The sequence below is a fragment of the Ceratotherium simum genome, chromosome 2 (assembly GCF_057802395.1).
Source record: "Ceratotherium simum simum isolate JZ-2026a chromosome 2, ASM5780239v1, whole genome shotgun sequence".
Classification (NCBI taxonomy): Eukaryota; Metazoa; Chordata; class Mammalia; order Perissodactyla; family Rhinocerotidae; genus Ceratotherium; species Ceratotherium simum.
In genome coordinates, this window is record NC_141901.1 from 53,151,154 (window position 1) to 53,171,475 (window position 20,322).

The 20,322-nt window shown below is 36.0% G+C and overlaps 1 protein-coding gene across 2 annotated transcripts in view; it reads left to right on the forward strand.

Annotated features, from left to right (window-relative positions):
* DENND2C (DENN domain containing 2C) overlaps positions 1-20,322 on the forward strand; it is an 80,935-nt gene that overhangs the window by 24,154 nt on the left and 36,459 nt on the right. For both annotated transcript variants that reach the window (XM_014779990.2, XM_004420639.3), the window contains exon 2: positions 18,927-19,944. In XM_014779990.2, coding sequence (XP_014635476.1) covers positions 19,118-19,944 — 827 coding nt within the window. In that variant the 5' untranslated portion in view covers positions 18,927-19,117. The remainder of the gene's footprint in view (positions 1-18,926; positions 19,945-20,322) is intronic.

Consider the following 20,322-nt stretch of genomic DNA (forward strand, 5'->3'; position numbering starts at 1 on the left):
GTTTTCCCACTTATGATAATGTATATTGACCTTAAAAAGTTATCTGATCTTGCTAAGCCTCAGTTTTCTTATCTAAAAAATGAAGATATCTTCCTCTAAGGATGGTGGTGAGGATTAAATGAGATTATGCATGCAGTGCCTGACAAATAGTAAATAAACAAAAAAAGTCCATTTTGTGGTACTTATTGTCATTTAAATAAGTTGTTTTGGTGTTATTCATTTATTCTTAAAGTATTCTAAGATGTTTTCCCATTCTACAAATGGCACAACTTCAAATCATTAGAGATACTTAATAGGCATTGCTAATTTTCATAAACCTTTCCTCTTTATACATTTGATATTCAGGATTTAGTCATTCATTCAACAAATATTTACTGAGGAATTACTGTATGGTGCACACTCTTCTAGGTGCTGGGGATACAGTAGTGAAAAAGCTTATGTTCTAATAGTGGAGACAAACAATAAGTAAACAAATAAATAATAGAATTTCAGGTAAATGATAAGCTCTATGGAGAAAATATAGCAGGTTGAAGGCATAGAGAAATATGTGGGGAAAGAAGCCTTATTTTAGATAAGATGGACAGGGAAGGGGAAAATTGAGTAGAAATCAAAAAATGAGAGAAGGAGAAATGATGGTGATGTGGATTAGTGTGGTAGCAGTGAAGATGGTAAGTGGTCGGTGTTAGAGATATGTTTTAAAGATGGAGCCAATAGAAATTACCATTTGTCCTGGTCACCTCGGGCTGCTATAACAAAAATACCACAGACTTAGTGGCTTAAACAACAAAAATTTATTTCTTACAGTTCTGGAGTCTGAGAAGTCCAAGATCAAAGTGCCATCCAATTCAGTTCCTGGTGAGAGCCCTCTTCGTGGTTTGCAGATAGCTGTCTTCTCATTATATCCTCTCATAGTGGAGAGAAAGATAATCTCTCTAGTGTCTCTTCTTATAAATAAGGACACTAATCCCATTCACGAGGGCTTCACTCTCTTGACCTAATTACCTCCCAAAGGCCCCACCTCCAGATACCATCACACTGGGGATTAGGGCTTCAACATATGAATTTTAGGGGGACACAGACATTCAGTCCATAACACCATTGGGTTAATTAAGGGATAGCTCCTAGGGTCACACAGCTTTGGCAAATAAAACCTTCGGTAAGTAAGACCCATTAGAATCAGTGAACAGCAAAGAAGAATTGTAGTCATTTGGAAGTTTTTTATGTAAAGTGAATAACCAACCATGTAACACAATCACAAAGTTAGCATTATTCGAAGTCTTTGGCTTGTGCCTCAAAATTCTGAATATAATCTGCATTAAATCAGCTATCATTTTTCATTCTTTTGTTTGAAAAACAACTAAAAAAATTCCCATTACAGATGTTTCGGCAGAGATGATAGAGCTGTTAAAGAATTAAATTTAGTTTTTGAAGAATCTTGCTTTTTGCTTTGTAATTAGGCACAATAACTGCTTGAGAAGTTCATATTGCCTATTATTAGTAATATTAGGGTTTTTAACTTTCTTTGCTATTTTGAGAACCATTTTTAGTTACCTATAAGGCTGTTTCCTCTGATAGGAGTGAGATAACAGGCTGATATCCTGTATGTGCTTGCTTTGAAGATTTGTTATTCAAGGGACAGTCAGCAAGATGATAAAAGTTTGAAAGGTAGAAGCCAGTTTGATGTATGCTTTTTTTCCTCTATTACTTTGTTCCTTTATCATTTGCTTTAAAATATTTTTAGCCCAATGTAATGCAGAATTTTATGCAAGATTTATTCTTGTGGATTTTATTAAAAATTTATTTAGAGGCTTTACAAATTACTTTATTAATATTTTAGTTAAATATACTTAATAGAAAATTCAAAAAAGCAAATAACGTGAGCAGTTCAAATTCCTACCCATTGTCATTTTGTTAGTGTTGACTAGCACCACAAATAGTAACAAGGGTCAAACGTTTAAGATATATTTGTGGAGGGAAAAACTTAATATTGAGCAAATTAGGCCCACTAACTTAACTTATTTCTGCAAACTGGTAGTGGTGGAATATTATTCAATTTTGATATCCAAACCTTGGTTCAGTTCTTGAAAGGTCCGTTGTTCCTTGGAAGTCTGTTTTGATAACCACCTTGGTAGATTATGGAGCACCACTAAAGGGTTTTAACTGGTTTGTGACTTGATCATATCTAAGTTTTAGAAATAGCATTTTGGCGACAATATTGGAAGGGGCTTGATATTGGAGGCAGGTAGGCAATATAGGAGGCTATATTATGTGAGTTCTAGGAGAAGAATAAGGGCATAAATTAAAGTTGTTGTGATAGGGATAGAAATGAAAAGAGACATTCAGGGGATTAGATTGCTGAGGATGTGTACTGACACTCATACACATACAATATTTAAGTAAGTTGTGACAATAATGTCATAGCCATTCTTGGGCACTTACTTTGTACAAGACACTTTTGTATATTATTTCATTTATTCCTTCCACTAATTCAACTGATGAGTGTTATTCCCTTGTTATAGATTAAGGCTTGGATTAGTTAAGAGTACAAGGCCATACCACTAAGTAAGTTGCAGAAGATTTAAATCCAGATGTCTTTCTCCAAAGCCTGTACTCTGTATCATGTACCATGATGCCTTCCTTATAAATTAAATATTGTGGTCCTCACCTATGTTTTATAACATACCTATTTCTATGGTTTGTCTCATTGATTGCTGAATTGAAAGTATTTATTCTGTTCGTCTAGGAACAGCTTTCCTACATTCAGAGAATCTTCTTGTCTCTTTCCTACACTCCAAAAAAGAGATTTTAAAAAGATTTTTATTAAGGAGGCCAAATATAAAAGGAGCATATTCTCACTCCAGAATCTTTCTTTGCATTCTTAACCCTGTAATAGCAGTCAGTAAGCCACAAATTGAATTACAGTACTTAGGCCCAGAAACTGGCTTTAATAAAAAACCAAAAGCTGGGCTGGCCCCGTGGCTTAGCGGTTAAGTGCGCGTGCTCTGCTGCTGGCAGCCCGGGTTTGGATCCCGGGCGCGCACTGAGGCACCGCTTCTCCGGCCGTGCTGAGGCCGCGTCCCACATACAGCAACTAGAAGGATGTGCAGCTATGACATGCAACTATCTACTGGGGCTTTGGGGGCAAAAAAAATAAATAAATAAAATCTTAAAAAAAAAAAAAAGGCTGTTTGTTATTAAAATATTTAGATGTATTTTATTCTTCTCTAACAGCAGTTGCCTATTGTGATATTGTATGTTTTTGTATTTTTTTCAGGGGCGTATTTTCTTCTGTGTTGATATGTAAAAGCCTTTGTTTTTCTGAACAGTTTCAGTGTATGAAGTTGATCTAGCAATAGACTATTCTCTTTAAAGAGTAATAGCCTAATATCCTTTCTTTAAACTCCTTGCTTTGCACTGAAGTGAACTTTAATGTCTCTAGAACAGAGGCTTTCCAAAATATTTTGACCACACCTCACTGTAATAAATACATTTACAATCCATTACATACACCTGAAACAAACATTTCTGAAGCAATACTTACCCTTACTTACATGCAGTGTATTCTGATTTTTTCTATTCTATTTCATTAAAAACATTTCAAGATTTCTTCATCCAGTTAGAATGTAGAAGGACTTGAAAAACATTTGCTCCCATAGTAACAAGAAAATCCTGGACAAAATAAAAATCATATATTTCTCTGGGGTGAGTAAATAGCAGTGGACTCAAGGAAATTTTGATGAACTGAATTCCAGAGTGAATTCCTTTATAAGTGAGCAGAGTCACAACTTTCATAGTTGAAGACAAACACGTGGTCTGGGTACAAGTAGCCCTGACGCAGATGGTGAGGCTTTATAGAAGCAAAGGAGAAATCAGCTAAGCCTTAGTTAACAGTGTGAACTGTTGGAACTGGAATATGGAGTGAAATCTGGAAGAATCCCAAATACCAAAACAAACCATTTCAAACCAATAATTATCTACTGTGTCCCCTGTCTTCCAATTTTCACTAAGAAAGCAGCATTGCAAGAAGATATGGGAGGCACAGAGAAGTTATGTTGTCCCATATATTTGTGCCCTGCCAGAGTTGAATCCAAAATTGAACCAAAAATAATTGAAACTGTAGCCAAGCTCTTTCCAGCTCAAATATTGACAAGATTAAAAAGGTAGCAGCTCAGGAGGTTAGAGGTAGCAGCTCAGGAGGTTAGAGGTTTGGCTAATCCCAGGTGAATTCCATGTGATAAAACCTGCTACCCAGCCTCAGCTCAACTTGACTGTGGGAGGAATCTGAATGATCAGCCCCTCAATCTAATTACCAGACAGAGGAAAGGCTTGTAGTCTCAGAAATATGTAAAGCAAAACAAACAAAAGTATATCTTTTCCTCTACTGTTCTTTTATAGGCAGCATCAAGAATATGATTAAAAATTACAAGACACTAGAAAAAAAGAGGAAAATGTGAACAATAGTCAATAAAAGGAATTCTGAAGATCACCCAGTTTGGAACTAGCCAACAAGGACTTTAAAATTATTATCAATGTGTTAAATAATATACAGGAAAAAAATATAACAGGTGAAGAGAATGGAGTATTTCAGAAGAGAAACGGACATGTTAAAAAAAGAACCAAATAGAAAATTTCAACCTGAAAAATACAATATATCAAATAAAAATTATTAGGGGCCGGTCCGGTGGTGCAGGCGGTTAAGTGTGCACGCTCCGCTGCGGCGGCCCGAGGTTCGCCAGTTTGGATACCGAGCACACACTGACGCACAGCTTGTCAGGCCATGCTGTGGCAGGCGTCCCATATAAAGTGGAGGAAGATGGGCGTGGATATTAGACCAGGGCCATTCTTCCACAGCAAAAAGAGGAGGATTGGCAGATGTTAGCTCAGGGCCGGTCTTCCTCATACACACACAAAAATATTAGATGGGCTTAAAAGCAGATTGGCTTTGCTCTGTAGAATGGTTAGTGGACTTGAAGACAGGTCAATAGAATTTATCTAAACTGAAGCAGAGAAAGAAAAAAAAAGGAAAAAATAAATGAACAGAGCACAAGTAAAGCTGTGGGATAATATTAAGTAGTCTAACATCTGTGTAGAGTCCCAGAAGAGGAGGAGAAAGATTGGGGGGGGGGAAGAAAAATGGATTTGATGGAAAACATCAACTCAAGATGTAAGAAGCTCTACAAACCTCAAGCAGGATAAATATAAAGAAAACTACTCTTAGGCTTATCATAGTCAAATTGCTGAATAGCATAGATAAAGAGTAAATCTTAAAAGCAGGTAGAGAAAAAAAGCCACAGAACATACTAGAGAACTAACATAAGAATGGCTGCAAATTTCTCATTAGAAACGATGCAAACTGCAAGTCAAAAGAATGACAACCTTAAACTAATTAAAGAAAAATACTATCAACCTAGAATTCTATGTCCGGCAAAATTAACCTCCAAAAATGAAGGTAAAATAAAGTTATTTTAGATTAATGAAAGAAGAGAAAATTTGTTGGCTGCAGATCTGCACTACAAGAAATGTTAAAGGAAGTACACAGAGAACAGCAATTAATTGGAATTTACAGATGAGAAAACTGAAACCCAGAAAGATAAAGTGACTTTCCTAAGGTCACACAGCTAACAAGTTGCAGGGTTAGGACTAAACTCTATTTCTTCTGATTTCTAGTCCAGTGCTCTTTGTTTGGGGAACAGTATAGCATATTGAGTGAGGAAAGCAAATGACATTGGAATACGGTCATGCATTGCTTAACGACGGGGATATGTTCTGAGAAATGCATCCTTAGGCTGTTTTGTCATTGTGTGAACATCATAGAGTGTGCTTACACAAACCCGTATGGTATAGCCTACTACTCACCTAGGCTACATGGTACTAATCTTATGGGACCACCGTCATATATGCATTAGGTCATTGACTGAAACATCATTATCTGGTGAATATGACCATATTCATATTTAGGTCATATTCAGGTCTGAATCCCAGCTCCACAGCTGTTGGGACCTTGGACTACTGAGAAAGTCACTCATTGCCATTTTTCAGATGGAGAATATGGCACAGAGAGATTAATATCTATTTCATATGGTTGAGAGGAGGATTATGATGTTGGTTAAAGTACCTTCCCCATTGTAGGCATGGAATAAATATTAGTTCTCTTCCCCTCTTTACACTATGCTGCCTGTTTTTTTAATCAATAGAGTTTTTTTGTTGGGGGGGAGTGGTCATTTTTCCCAGGGATTTTATCTTTCGTCTTATCTCTTTCCTGAAATAAGCCGCCCTTATGACACATATAGTGATTCTATTTCCATTTGGCTATGTTCCTTCTAGTAGCTTAGTAGTTGGAATCCTTTTGGCCCCTATTTTCTTCAGATAAACAGGCACTAAACCTGAAACTGGCATTTTAACAACAGGCATCTACAACTAAGCCCCCTCTTTTCTCAGAACAAAAGAAGAGCTTACGGTAAATCTTCAGAGAATACTATAATACTCTTGGGGGTTAGATACATTACTGAGGAAGAAATCTCAGATTATTTAGGTGTTTAAAAATATGGTTGTATGACAGCTTGTTTCACATTTCCTAATCAAAATCTGTTGTTCAGAGAAAAGTAATACCACTTCTACAGAATTTAGGCTTGTATACAAAGAGTGATTTTTGTTTAGAATAATTAACATATCTTATCCAACATATATTCACTGTTTCTAAAAGGTCTGGAATTCATTACAAATATGGACCCCTGTGAAGTCCAAAGCTTCCCTTGCCCCCAAGCACTGAGACTTATGTGAAAATTGAATTGAAGATTGTTTTGCTGAAAGTTAGTCAAATTGTCCCAAAAGTGAGATTCACTATGTTTGGATTTTGTTTACTTTAGTAACAAGTTTATTAATACTATTTAATTAAATGATCGTCACTTCATTATTAAGGAAACAGAAGACCAGTAGCACCTCCTCTGAGGGGCAGTAACTTCAACAAAGGAGATCATTTATTTTTACATTTGATATTGACATTGTTTTCCCTTAAAACCTTCAGATTCAGGAAATTAAATCTTGTTGGCTTTTTCTTTTTTTTTTGCATGGGAAACAATTAGAAAACTCAGCGGCTCTGGCCCAGCAGAGAAAAACAAGTTGAATTTAACTGTTCAAGTTTTTTGTGTGTGTGTGTGAGGAAGATTGGCCCTGAGCTAACATCTGCCAATCCTCCTCTCTTTGCTGAGGAAGACTGGCCCCAGACCAACATCCACGCCCATCTTCCTACACTTTATATGGGACGCCGCCACAGCATGGCTTGCCAAGCAGTGTGTTGGTGCGCGCCTGGGATACGAACCGGCGAACCCCAGGCCGCCGTAGCAGAGTGCTCGCACCCAACCGCTTGCGCCGCTGGGCCAGCCCCTGTCAAGTTTTTAATAGTAGCTATGATATAGAAGAAAACCTTGGGCTTTGTAAGCTGGGCAATTCACTTATCTTCTCTGAGCTTAAGTATCCTCAACCTATAAAAATGTGTGCATTAATATATATCAAGGTTCTATGAAGAGGAAAGGAGGTAGATTAACTGACACTTCTTTGTAACTGAAAATACTATGCAAATTAATGTTGAAGTAAATGGCATGTTTTAAACCTTTTTTAAAAGTTAGGATGATTTTCTCCTTCATATTAAGAGCAAAAATGCGTGGAATTTTCAGAGTATACCAGATATTTTACCTTTCGTCATTTTTTTTTTACGTTTAAAAACTAACTTTGAGGGCCGGCCCTGTGGCTTGGTGGTTAAGTGCGCGCGCTGCGATGCTGGTGGCCCGGGTTCGGATCCCGGGTGTGCATCGAGGCACCACTTCTCCGTTCATCCTGAGGCCGAGTCCCGCATACAGCAACTAGAAGGATGTGCAGCTACGACATACAACTATCCACTGGGGCTTTGGGGGGAAAAAATAAAATAAATAAAATCTTTAAAAAAAATAAAAATAAAAATAAAAAAAAATAAAAACTAACTTTATTGAGATATAATTTCATACAATAAAATGCACCTATTTTAAGTGTCTGATCAATTAGTTTTGACAAATGTATACATCTGTGTAACTACTATCCCAATCAGAATATATAATATTTTCATCACCCCAGAAAGTTCCCTTATAATCCTTTGTGGTTAGTTCACACCCTCCTTTCCTAGGCAACCACCGATCTGCTTTTTTTCCTTATAGATTAGTTTTGCTTGTTATTGAATTTCATATAAATGGAATCATACTGTATGTACTCCTTTGTTTCTGCATAATGTTTTTGAGGGACATTCAAGTTATTGTGCATGTCATTAGTTTCTTTTTATTGCTGAGGAATAGCCTAATGTATGGCTATATTACAATTTGCTTATGCATTCACTTGTCAATGGCCTTTCTGTTGTTTCTAGTTTGAGGCTATTCTGAATAAAGCTGCTATGAATATTCATGTAAAAGTATTTGTGTGAACATATTTTCCTTTCATCTGAAATACCTACAAGTGAAATTGCTACTTCATATGAAAATCATGTGTTTAATTTTATAAGAAACTGACAAACTGTTTTCCAAAGTACTTGTACCATATTACACCAGCATGTTTTGAGAGTTCCAGCTACTCCAATACTTAGTATTGTCATTCTTTTTAATTTTAGCCATTCTAGTGGGTATGTAGTGGTATCTTGCATTTTAATTTGCGTGTCTTTGATGACTAATGATAGTGTGCATCTTTTCAGATGCTTTATTGTACTTATTGGCTACTCATAAAATCTTTTGTAAAGTATCTGTTCATAGCTGACATATTTTAATTGTGTTGTTTGACTTATCATTCAATCATATCTTTATATATTATGGATTTAAGTCCTTGTCAGATATATGTATTGCAAATATTTTCTCCCTGTCTGTGGTGTGCTGTTTCATTTTTAAAACTTCTTTAGAAGACCAGAAGACCTTAATTTTGACGAAGTCCAATTTATCAGTTTTTTGCCTTTGTAGTTAGTGCTTTTTGTGTCCTAAGAAATCTTTTCCCTCCCCAAAGTCACAGAGATTTTTTTCTATTTTTGTCTTCTAGAAGGTTTATAGTTTTAGCTCTTAGGTTTAGATTTATGATACATTTCAAGTTAATTTTATAAATGGTGTGGGTAAGGGTTGAAGTTCATTTTTCCCATATGGATATCCATTTGTTCACAGGCCATTTATTGAAAAGATTATTCTTTCCCCAGCTTTGTGGATCAATTGACTATATAAGTGTGGGTCTATTTCTGGACTCTGTGCTGTTCTATTGATCCATTTGTCTGCTTTCACTAATACACATTATCTTGATTATTGTAGCTTTAGAATGTCTTGAAATCAGATAATATGTATATGTTGTCCAACTTTATTCTATTTTTGAAAATATTTAGGCTATTCTAGGTCCCTTGCAATTCCGTATAAATTTGAGAATCAGCTTGTCAATTTCTACAACAAAGCCTGCTATGATTTTGATTAGGATTGTGTTGAATCTACAGATCAATTTTGAGAGAATTTGATATCTTAACACAATTGGATCTCCTACTAATGTAATATATCTCTTTATTTAGTTAGTTATTCTTTAAGTTTTTTCTCAGCAGTTTCTTTTAGTTTTCAGTGTACAAGTCTTGTACCCCTAAGTATTTCATGTTTTTTATGCTACTATAAACGTTTTAAATTTCAATTTCCAATTGTTGATTCTCAGTATGTATAAGTATAATTTATTCTTATATATTGACCATGTATCCTGAGCCTTACTAAATTCTGTGATGAATTCTTGTAGCTTGTAATTATAGATTTCTTAGGATTTTCTACAAATATGATCATGTTTGCAAAAAAAAAATTTACTTCTTTTCCAATCTGAATGCCTTTTATTTCATTTTTCTTGCCTTATTGCACTGATTATGACTTCTCATACACTGTTCAATGACAGTGGTGAAAGAATCCTTGCCTTTTTCCCAATCTTAAAGGAAAGGTATTCAGTCTTTTACCACTTAGTATGATATTAGCAGTAGTTTTTTCATAGACGCCCTTTATCAGGTTGTGGAAATTCAATTTCTAATTTGCTCACGGGTTTTTCCCCCCAATTATGAATGGGTATGAATTTTTTTCACATGTTTCTGTCTGCATCTGTTAAGATAATCATATAGAGTTTTTTTTCTTTATCTCATAAATATGATGGCTTTTAATGTTAAAGCAACCTTGCATTCTGTTATAAACTACTTAGTCATGGCATAGTATCCTTTTTATATTTATTTATGGATTTTTATTTGCTAATATTTTTAAAATACTTTTGCATTTATGTTCATGAGTAATATTGTTCTGTATTTTTCTTCTCTTGTAATGTCTTTGTCTCGTTTTCTAACAGGGTAATGCTGGTCTCATAAAATGAGTTGGAAAGTGTTTCCTCCTCTGTTTTCTGAAAGAGTTTGTCTAAGATTGATGTTATTTCTTTAAATGTTTAATAAAATTTACCAGTGAAGCTGTCTGGACCTGGAGTTTTCTTTATGGGAAAGTTTAATTAAAAATTTAATTTTTGAAATATGTAGATATTCAAAATTCTTGTATCTTCTTGCACCAGTTTTGGTGATTTATGTCTTTCAAGGAATTTATCCATTTCATTTAAGTTGTCAAATTTACTAGCATGAATTTATTCATAATAATCCTTTATATCCTTTAGTGTAGGATCTACAGTGATGCCCTCTTTTTCATTCCTGATATTGCTAATTTGTGCTTTTTCGTTTTTTTATTTGTTCAGTCTACGTAGAGATTTGTCAATTTATTGATCTTTTCAAATTACATTTTTGTTTCGTTGATTTTTTCTCTGTTGTTCATCTATTGCTATTTCATTAATATTCACTCTTTATTATTTGCTTTCTTCCATTTGCTTTGGGTTTAATTTACTTTTCTTTCTTCTTAAGGGAGAACCTTAAATATTTTTTTTGTTTGTTTGGTTTTTTTCAGATATTAGGTGAAATAATGACACTCAAATTTCACTACCGGGTTGAGGAGAATATAGTATTGAAAAGGATGGTACATTTTGTGCAGGATTGGCAGTAGGATAATTTAAACAAATGTTAAGCTAGAGCATTTAATCTGGAGAGAAATTTAAAATAACTTGAAACCTAATGGGGTAAAATGTGTTCCAATTTAAAACATCAAGGAATAGTATCCTCATTCATTGTTTTTAAACTTTTTTTTTCTTTTGTAATATAAGCATTTATTTCCAAATATTTTGGGATTTTTCCAGGTATCTTTTGGGTATTGATTTCTAATTCAGTACCATTGTGGATTAGAGAACATTCTCAGAATGATTTCAGTACTTTTAAATTTATCGTCTTATTTTATGTCCCAGCATATGGTCTTTTGGTAAATGTTCTATGTATACTTGAAAAGAATATCTATTCTATTGTTGTTGGGTGTAGTGTTCTAAAATGTCACTTAGGTCAAGTTGATTGATATTCAAGTCAAGTGGTATTCAAGTCTTTTATATATTTACTGATTTTCTGTCTATTTTCCTATCAATTACTGATGAAGAATGATGAAATCTTCACTAAAATTGTGGGTTTGTCCATTTGTTCTTTTAGTTCTGACATTTTTTGCTTCTTGCATTTTGAAACTCTGTTATTAGGTACACGAACATTTAAGATTGTTAGATCTTCTTGATGAATTGACTATTATCTATTTGATATTTCCCTCTTTATCTTTGCTAATATTTTTGCCCAGGAGTCTACTTTTGTCTGATATTAATATAGCCAATCTAGCGTTCTTATGATGATGTTTACTTTAGTGCTTTTATCTCTTTGACAGATCTATGCATTTATATTCAAAACACAGCTTTTATAGAAGCATAGAGTTAGTTTGGTCTGCTTTTATATCAAGTTTGATCATCTTTGCCTTTTATTTAGAGCTTAGTCCTTTTACATTTAACATAATTATTGGTATGGTCAGATTTAAGTGTACCATCTTGCTATTCATTTTCTGTTTGTTCCATGTGGTTTTTTTTATTGTTGTTCTTGTGGTTCTTCTTCCTCTCCACACCCTCCCCCCCATATTGTTTTGCACTAAGTATTTTTTAGAATTCCATTTAATCTTTTTATTAACTTGTTGGCTGTTCCTCTTTTTTCTTTCAGTGGTTGCTTTAGAGTTTACAACATAGAACTTTAACCTATCCCCTTCAAATAATATACTGCTTTGTATATAAAGTGAGAAACTTCCACTTTCTTTCCCTCCTTTGTGCTCGTGTCTTACTTTTTACTTCCACATTTTTATAAATTCCACAAGACGTTATTACGTTTACATTAAACAGTCAGTCATCCTTTAAAGAGATTAATGAGAAAAATGTGTCTTTTTTATTTACTCATGTGTACCATTTTTGGTTCTTATTCCTTTGTTCATATCCAGATTTCCATCTGGTATCATTTTTCTTCAACTTGAATAACTTTCTTTTTTTTTTTTTTAAAGATTTTATTTATTCATTTTTTTCCCCCCAAAGCCCCAGTAGATAGTTGTATGTCATAGGTTCACATCCTTCTAGTTGCTGTACGTGGGACTCGGCCTCGGGTTGGACGGAGAAGTGGTGCCTTGGGGCGTGCCCAGGATCCGAACCCGGGCCGCCAGCATCAGAGCGCGTGCACTTAACCGCTAAGCCACGGAGCCGGCCCTGAATAACTTTCTTTACCATTTCTTATAGTGTAAGCAGGGCCAGCTTCATGGGCATACAACCAGTGTAGTTACACAGGATCTCACACTCAGAAGGGCCTTGTGGGGTTTTATGCTCTGTGGTAGCCATCTTAAAATTCTGATAATTTTATCTTTGACTTTGCGTTTTGTAAGTGAAGTCTGATTGGACAATGTAGTGTGCATCAGGGGCTCGGAGCCTCAATTCATGCACATCCCCAGCTCCTGCTGCCTCTCTAGGATGGGTTCTCAGCTGCCCTCTGTCTAGCCTCCTGGCACACCTGGCCCTGCCTGGTTTCCCCTTCCCCACCTACACCCCGTGACCACTGCCACCCTCTGCTCTTGGCAGAAGCCTGGGTATGTGAGGGTTGAGGTTGGGCATGTACACCCCATGGTGTCTTGGGACAGGGCTTGACAATGGCTGTTTTGCCCCACATAGGCAGTGCCCTGGTATATCTGGTGAGCAGTCGAGTGGAGGCCTTGGTTTTGCAGGAGCAGGTCTATCGCCCACCGCAATCCAGATATCAGGTGTATTCTGGACAGAGATTTAAAGATCTTTGGGGGCTACCTGTTTGTCATGATTGGGGAGGCAGGCCAACGGGATGGGGAGACACCTGGCTATACTTCCGTGGACCCTGCCTCAGCCACAGCACAGCATGTTGGTTTGGTGGCTGGCAAGAAGGGGATTCCAGCAGCCATTAGGCCCAAGTTAGAATGTGTGTGCCCCACATTATAGGGCTGGACTCCCAGGTTCCTGTGAGAATCTGCACTTGCCGCCCACAAGTATCCCTATGCCTGAGAGCATTCTCTTGGTTGGTTCCATGCCAGAGGGGACCTTCTCTTCCTTTTTCCAACCTTACTAAGTCTAGCTGTGTTTGTCTTTTCTGGCCAGCTCGAGGCACCCTTCAGGACAAGCCACAAAATAGGAATTGTTTACTTTCAGTGATTTGGCATATAAGTTAAATGTTCTGACATTTGCATTTAAAATGGCATTGCACAATATGTAGGTGAATGGTAAAACTCATGCTAATAATGTAAATTAAAAAATTTTTTTTTACTTAAAACAACTTTAAATAGTAAATAAGGGCCGGCCCCGTGGCTTAGCGGTTAAGTGCACGCACTCCGCTACTGGCAGCCCGGGTTCAGATCCCGGGCGCGCACCGACGCACCGCTTCTCCGGCCATGCTGAGGCCGCGTCCCACGTACAGCAACTAGAAGGATGTGCAACTATGACACAACTATCTACTGGGGCTTTGGGGGGTGAAAAAAAAGGAGGAGCATTGGCAATAGATGTTAACTCAGAGCCAGTCTTACTCAGCAAAAAGAGGAGGATTAACATGGATGTTAGCTCAGGGCTGATCTTCCTCACAAAAAAAATGAAAATAAGAAATAAAAAAATAAAAAATATATATTTAAATAGTAAATAAAAAACACCATGACAAGTTGAAAGAGACTGCAGGAGAAAGGAAAAGGCTTCATATGTATTTTAAAATATTTTTTCTGCACATTGAACAGGTGCCCCACATTTTCAATTTACACTGGGACTCACAGATTATGTCACTGGCCCTGAGTGCAGGTCTGCTTTTGACAAATTCTCATAGCTTTTGTTTAACTGAAAATGTTTTTATTTCACCTTCATTTTGAAGGATGGTCTAGAATTCTAGATTCACAGTTTGTTTTCCCTCCAGCACTTTAAATATTTTCCAGGGTTTTGAAGGATACGTCTAGAATTCTAGATTCACAGTTTGTTTTTTTTTTCCCTCCAGCACTTTAAATATTTTCCAATGTTTTCTGGTTTACCCTGTTTTCCCTATATGTAATATATATTTTACCCTCTGGACACTTTAGAATTTTCTTTTTATCACTGGTTTTCAGCAACTTGATTATGATTTGCCTTGATAAGGCTTTCTTTGTGTTTATCCTGTTTGGGATTTGTTGAGCCTCTTGGATCTACAGGTTTAGAGTTTTCATCAAATTTAGAAAAATTTCAGCTCTTATTTCTTGAAATATTTGTTCTCTGCCTCCCCACCTTCATTTCTGAGATTCTCATTATATGTTAGGTAAACCACTTGATATTGTCCCAGTGAGGGTCTGTTTTTTTGTTTTTGTTTTAGCCTCTTCTCTCTGTGCTTTAGTTTTTGTTTTTTTTAGTTTCTATTGCTACTTGTTGAACTTCAGGGATCATTTCTTCTGCAGTGTCTAAAATCTGCTGTTCAACCCATTCAGTGAATTTTTTCTTTCAGTTTGGATATTTTTAAGCTCTAGAAGTTCTATTTGTTTTCTTTTTCATATCTTCCATTTCTCTACTTGTTATGTTCATGTTTTCCTTTAAGTTTTTGAATGTATTTAAAATATCTGCTTAAAGTCCTCGTCTGCCAGCTCCATCGTGTCTGTCATTCTTCTATTTCTTTTGACTGATTTTTCTCCTAATTATGGATCTCATTTTCAGACCTCTTTGCATGTTTAGTAGTTTTGATTGGATGCTGAGCATTGTAAATGTTACATTGCTGAGTCACTGGATTTTGTTGTCTTCATGTAAAAATTACTGAGTTTTGTTTTTGTGGGTACTTAACTTACTTATGAATCAACTTGATCCTTTTGATCCTTTTTTAAAGCTTTGTTAGGGTGGCTGTAAAGTAGCCTTCACTCTAGGGCTAGTTTAGTTCAACTGGTAAGCCATGACCTCCAAATGTCTCCACTGAATTGCCTGGGTGTTCGGCAAGGCTCCTCCTCTGTAGATCACTGAAAGTTGAACGTTTCCCAGAGCTCTGTGAACTCTGGGTATTAATCAGCTTATAGGTCCCCTGTAGTTGTTCTTTCCCCAGTAATTTGTTGACCAGCCTTGTGCAGTGTTTACCCTATGCGTTAGCAGCTTAGTCTTCAGCCCAAGACTCCAAGGGATCCTGTGTAGATTTCTGAAGCTGTTTCTGTGTGTACTTCCTCCTTTCTGATACTCTGCCCTGAAAATTCCGTTAACCTCAGCCCCTCCAAATTCTGATCTCTTTGTCCTTAACTCAGCAAGGTTACCATGTGGTATGCTACTTTCTGGAAAGAGCCTCCAGGGCGAAAGCTGGACCATCATAGCGCCCGCCTCATTTGTTTTTCTTCTTTCAGAGATCACAGTCCTGCGCTGTCTGTTATCTAATATCTGAGAGCTTTTATTTTTTTAATATAAGTCCAGTTTTATAGTTGTTTATGTTGGGAAGGAAAGTCTAGTCCAATTACTCCATCATGGAGTGGTGAGTGGGAGTCTTCCTGGTCCCTTTCATCAGCTTTCTTTCTAACTGAGGTAAAATTCACTTAACAAAAAATTAGCCATTTTAAATCGTACCCTTTCATCAGTTTTTAAATCAACTTTTAGAATGTTCCAAATTCTTCTTCTTTTGCTGGATATTTATATTTAATCAAATAAAATATTTTAAAGGATTTGGAGTGAGGAACTTTCCCTGTGTAAGACTTGAGTTAGTAAAATAGAGCATCAGTATTCTCTTGCCCAAAGAGAATTTCACTCACTTGAATGAATTCAGATTGGTTTCTTTTAATATACTAAAAACACAGAATCCTATATCTGATAGGTTATATTATAAATTACATTTTAAACTGATAAACTACAGTTGATGTATATCTTGGATGAAAGTAAATACTCAGAAAAGCAATAGAAATAAAAACAAAGGGACATGATTAAGAATTACCTCTTTGGGAGCAAAGACTAGAAATCCAAGTTTGATTAGTACCCTTTACTCCAAGCATTCTGTTTTATTATACTTTTAAAATCACACTTAATTTCTCTTATTTGTACTACTTTTGCTCACCTGAGGAACTGAATGACTGTTGCTGTTTCTTCTGTTGAGATTGCCTGTTGTGGTTATTGTGTGCGCTACCTTCTCTTTTTGTGAGTCCTGCCTGACTTCAATAGTCTTTAATAGTTTGGAGGTCTTTGAGTCATATTGTGGTATTAAAAGAAGAAACAAAACAATTTTAGAAACTGTTGAAACTAGTTTGCTTTCTCAACCTGTGCTTCTGTTAGAACTGTTGAAGCAAGCTTGACAAAAGCACTCTCCAGGGACAAATACGTGAATAAATTGGCTTTAGGGAGTTTTCAAAAGATGAAGCTTGGGAGACATCTAGGCCTTGAAAGCTGGGTCGGCACTTAGGGGTTGGGATGTCCACTGAGAGTAGAGGTCAAGGCAAGAGACTACGGAGGTGAGGGATGGGATATAAAGGATCTGGAAGGCTAGGAGAGCCACGAGGGAGGAGGTTCTGGGGAGCAGGGTGGCTCAGAATTTAATTAGGTTAAAGGGACAGTCAGACATGAGATGCCTATAAGAAAAAAAACTGAGGCAACTCTTGGTTTGGTGAGCGATTCTTATTTTTTAGATAGGACAAAATCACAGCTTGTATGTAAGAATAAGCAAGCCACGTTATAAAGAGTTTACGTTAACTTGGCAGAAATTGGAACTGTGAAATCAGATATAAAGACAGATTCTCTGTACTACCAGTACCAGCATTGGTCTAGTTAGAATGCATTAAAACTTTTGGTTTTGAAGAAGTTTGTCCATTTTTTGAAAGCTACAATGTATTAATACGAACATTTAGGTGCAAGTAATATTTCTCTTATTATTAATACCTACCTATGTTAGGAGTTTATGTTGCTTTGCTACTCTGTTGCTACTGAAATACCATCAATACACCTCATTTATATTTGTATATGAATTCTGTAGATTAAGCCATTTGTTGCCAGTAATTTTCAAGTTAAAAATTTTTTTAACACTAGCCATTTTCATATTTTTCTTCTCAGTTTGACTCGTTCATACTTAAAACACATTAACCAGGGAATAGTAAAGAAAGAGTTCACAAGGACTGCCAAAAACCTCTTCTAGGCTCCCAGGAGAGAGAAAAATACTCCCATCTTGTTATAGTAAAAAAAACCTGAGTCTCAAGGACACCCCCAAATCCTTGGGAATCCTCTGTAAACATCAGAAGCAAGAAAAGGATTTTCAAAGAGTTTTAATAATGAACAACAGCTCATTGTATCTTCAAATTCTATGTGTTAGTCTTTTATAAAGAGTCCTGCACAATAGCTTTGATATTTTGGGGTTTTTGTTTTGTTTTTTCCCACCCACGTGGGTTTAATTTCTTAAAGTTTTTTAGAATGATTTTCTTTATATCAGACCCTCATCAAAGTTCGTTTGCTGGCAAAGACTGTTTTCCTACCAACTTGTAGGATTGGTTTAAGTGAAAATTGATGGAAGCCCTGATGAGCAGTTCCTCTGCCTAGAGTAAATTTTGTGTGTGTTGTGTATATATCAGTTTTGGTTAGCTACGCTGACAGAGCTAGACCAAGATAGTTTCCTGCCTGTTAATCAAGGCCACACAGACACAGCTCAAGGAAGGATGACCCCTGCCTCAGGAAGTTTTGAATCAGCCACTATTTATAACTACTATATAGTAGAACTTGAGATCAGTTCTTTACCCAGTTGATAGGAAAAGTTCTCTGCCAAATTTTGCATTTGAGGAAACAGTTTATGGGCCTAAATGAGTGAAGCCTCTGTGTGAAAGGAAGGAATGTGACAGTGACTGTAAGTATTTTTGCTGATTTGGGTCAAGGGTGTGGTGGCAGAGGTGTAGAAAGTTGTCAGTGACAAAATAGGTTATTACATTTTAAAGCAATTCATGGTTAATGGCACCTTGGATTGTCTTTAGCACTCTGTGTATGGACTCCTGTATTGCTAATAGTATAGTTGAAATGAGGGTATGTGATGGACCGACATTATCTCTCAACATAGGACAGGAGGAGGAAATTAGCTATTGTGTTTCCAGACTAGGCTCTTCCTCTGGATATACACATAAACCTTTTGGTTATTTGAGATGTATTTCTGTATATGTATGCTTTTTATAATACTCTGTTGGTCCTTGTTTCATTAAGAGAAAGTTTCATAAAGAATTCATTTATTATGAAATAATATTGTATACTACTATATGTAATCTCTTATAAAACCTCATTCTGCCTAACTTTAGGAAATTAAATATGGCAGAACATTAAAGCAGACAATTAGAGAAATACCACAAGTAATATTTTTTTCTATGTTATTACATCACCATCTTAGGAATGCCTTTATGGAGTTGAATTACTTAATGGATTACAGGTATGTTTTTACATATGCAATGTAAATGAATTATTTAGGGATAGGTGGGCAATGTTTTAGTGGAGTTTAAATTAGGAAATTATAAAACCGTGTTAACATTCTTATCTTATTTTAATAGGATTATTCAAGATAAAGTTGTAGCCATTTTCAACAAGGATCAATGATCAAAATTGTTCTTTTTAAGAAGAAATTCCCAAGTTAAAGATGAAAGGAAAATACTGGAATTGTTTGGATTCTAACTGACGAGATAAAGAATATAGTATTTCACAGTTACTTGTAATGGAACCTTAGTAAAATTCATCACTTGTCATGCACCCAACTGGGAACATGGATGTTGGTTTTTCTCGTTCTTCCATTCAAACACTGTCAAGAAGCCACTGCAAAAACATCAAACAAAAAATTTCTCAATGGGAAGGAAGAACTAATGGTATATCTAATCCAGATAGGTGGCATCCAAAGGACTTTGGAGTGAGATATAATAACCGTCATCAAGAGATTCTTCTTAAGAAAAATCCTGTTGCTGAGGGAAAGAGCAGAAAGTTGGATGTAACCAACTCTCAAAATGTCGGTCTAGATATTAATGAAGATGCCAAAAGCCACAATCAAAGTGAGGATGAAAGTGAGAAACGTGAATATGATGATACATGCTTCTTTAAAAATAAATCAGAATCCGATTGGGTATGTTCTCAGGTCAAACAAATTGAAAGCTGGAAAGATGTTGTTTTGGATCCAGAGACTTCATTACCTCCAGGAAATTTCTATACCTCACAAATATTGTGGAAGAAAATAGAAGCACTTCCCCCAGATAAAGTCTTAAATTTGGCTTTAGAACATTGTGACTCTTCAGAAAAAGAACTGGATTTCAGATTTCCGGATGGTTCATATGGAATAACCAAGAGCTTAGAAAATATTTACTCTGAACCTGAGGGACAAGAAAGTGGACTTTCTATAAATCCTTTGCCAAAACCTCGTAGGACATTCAGATATTTATCTGAATCTGGTGTTACGCCATATAAAGAAAGAAACTGTGACAGAAAATACTGTGAAAATAATTCTTGTGCAGAGTCTTCTTTGGCCTCTTCTGGGGACCCTGAACCAAAGAAATATGGCGGAAAAATCAAAGGGAGATCTAAAAGGTATGTTTGTATTTGCTAGATAATGATTTGCAAATATTTTCCTTACAGAACTATTGAGCTCCTTTTCAAACCGATTTCCATTTCCCTGTGTGAGTTACAGCCCTAATTTAATTATACAGATGTTTATTAACCCGCGGGAAAAATACGTTCAAGAGAAAATAGAAGTATAGGTAATTTCTAAGACAATCTACTGACATAAAAGCATCAGAACAACTTTCATTTTATACCTTTAAGGATGTGTAGGGAAGCAAGTACATTCTTCTCCCTCATTTAGGGCATACTGGCCCTAGCCTCACTTTTTATTAGAGAGTGAATTTAATAAAGATACCCAGTGAAGAACATGAATGTAATTGGCTAAAAGCCTCCAATTTTCTCATG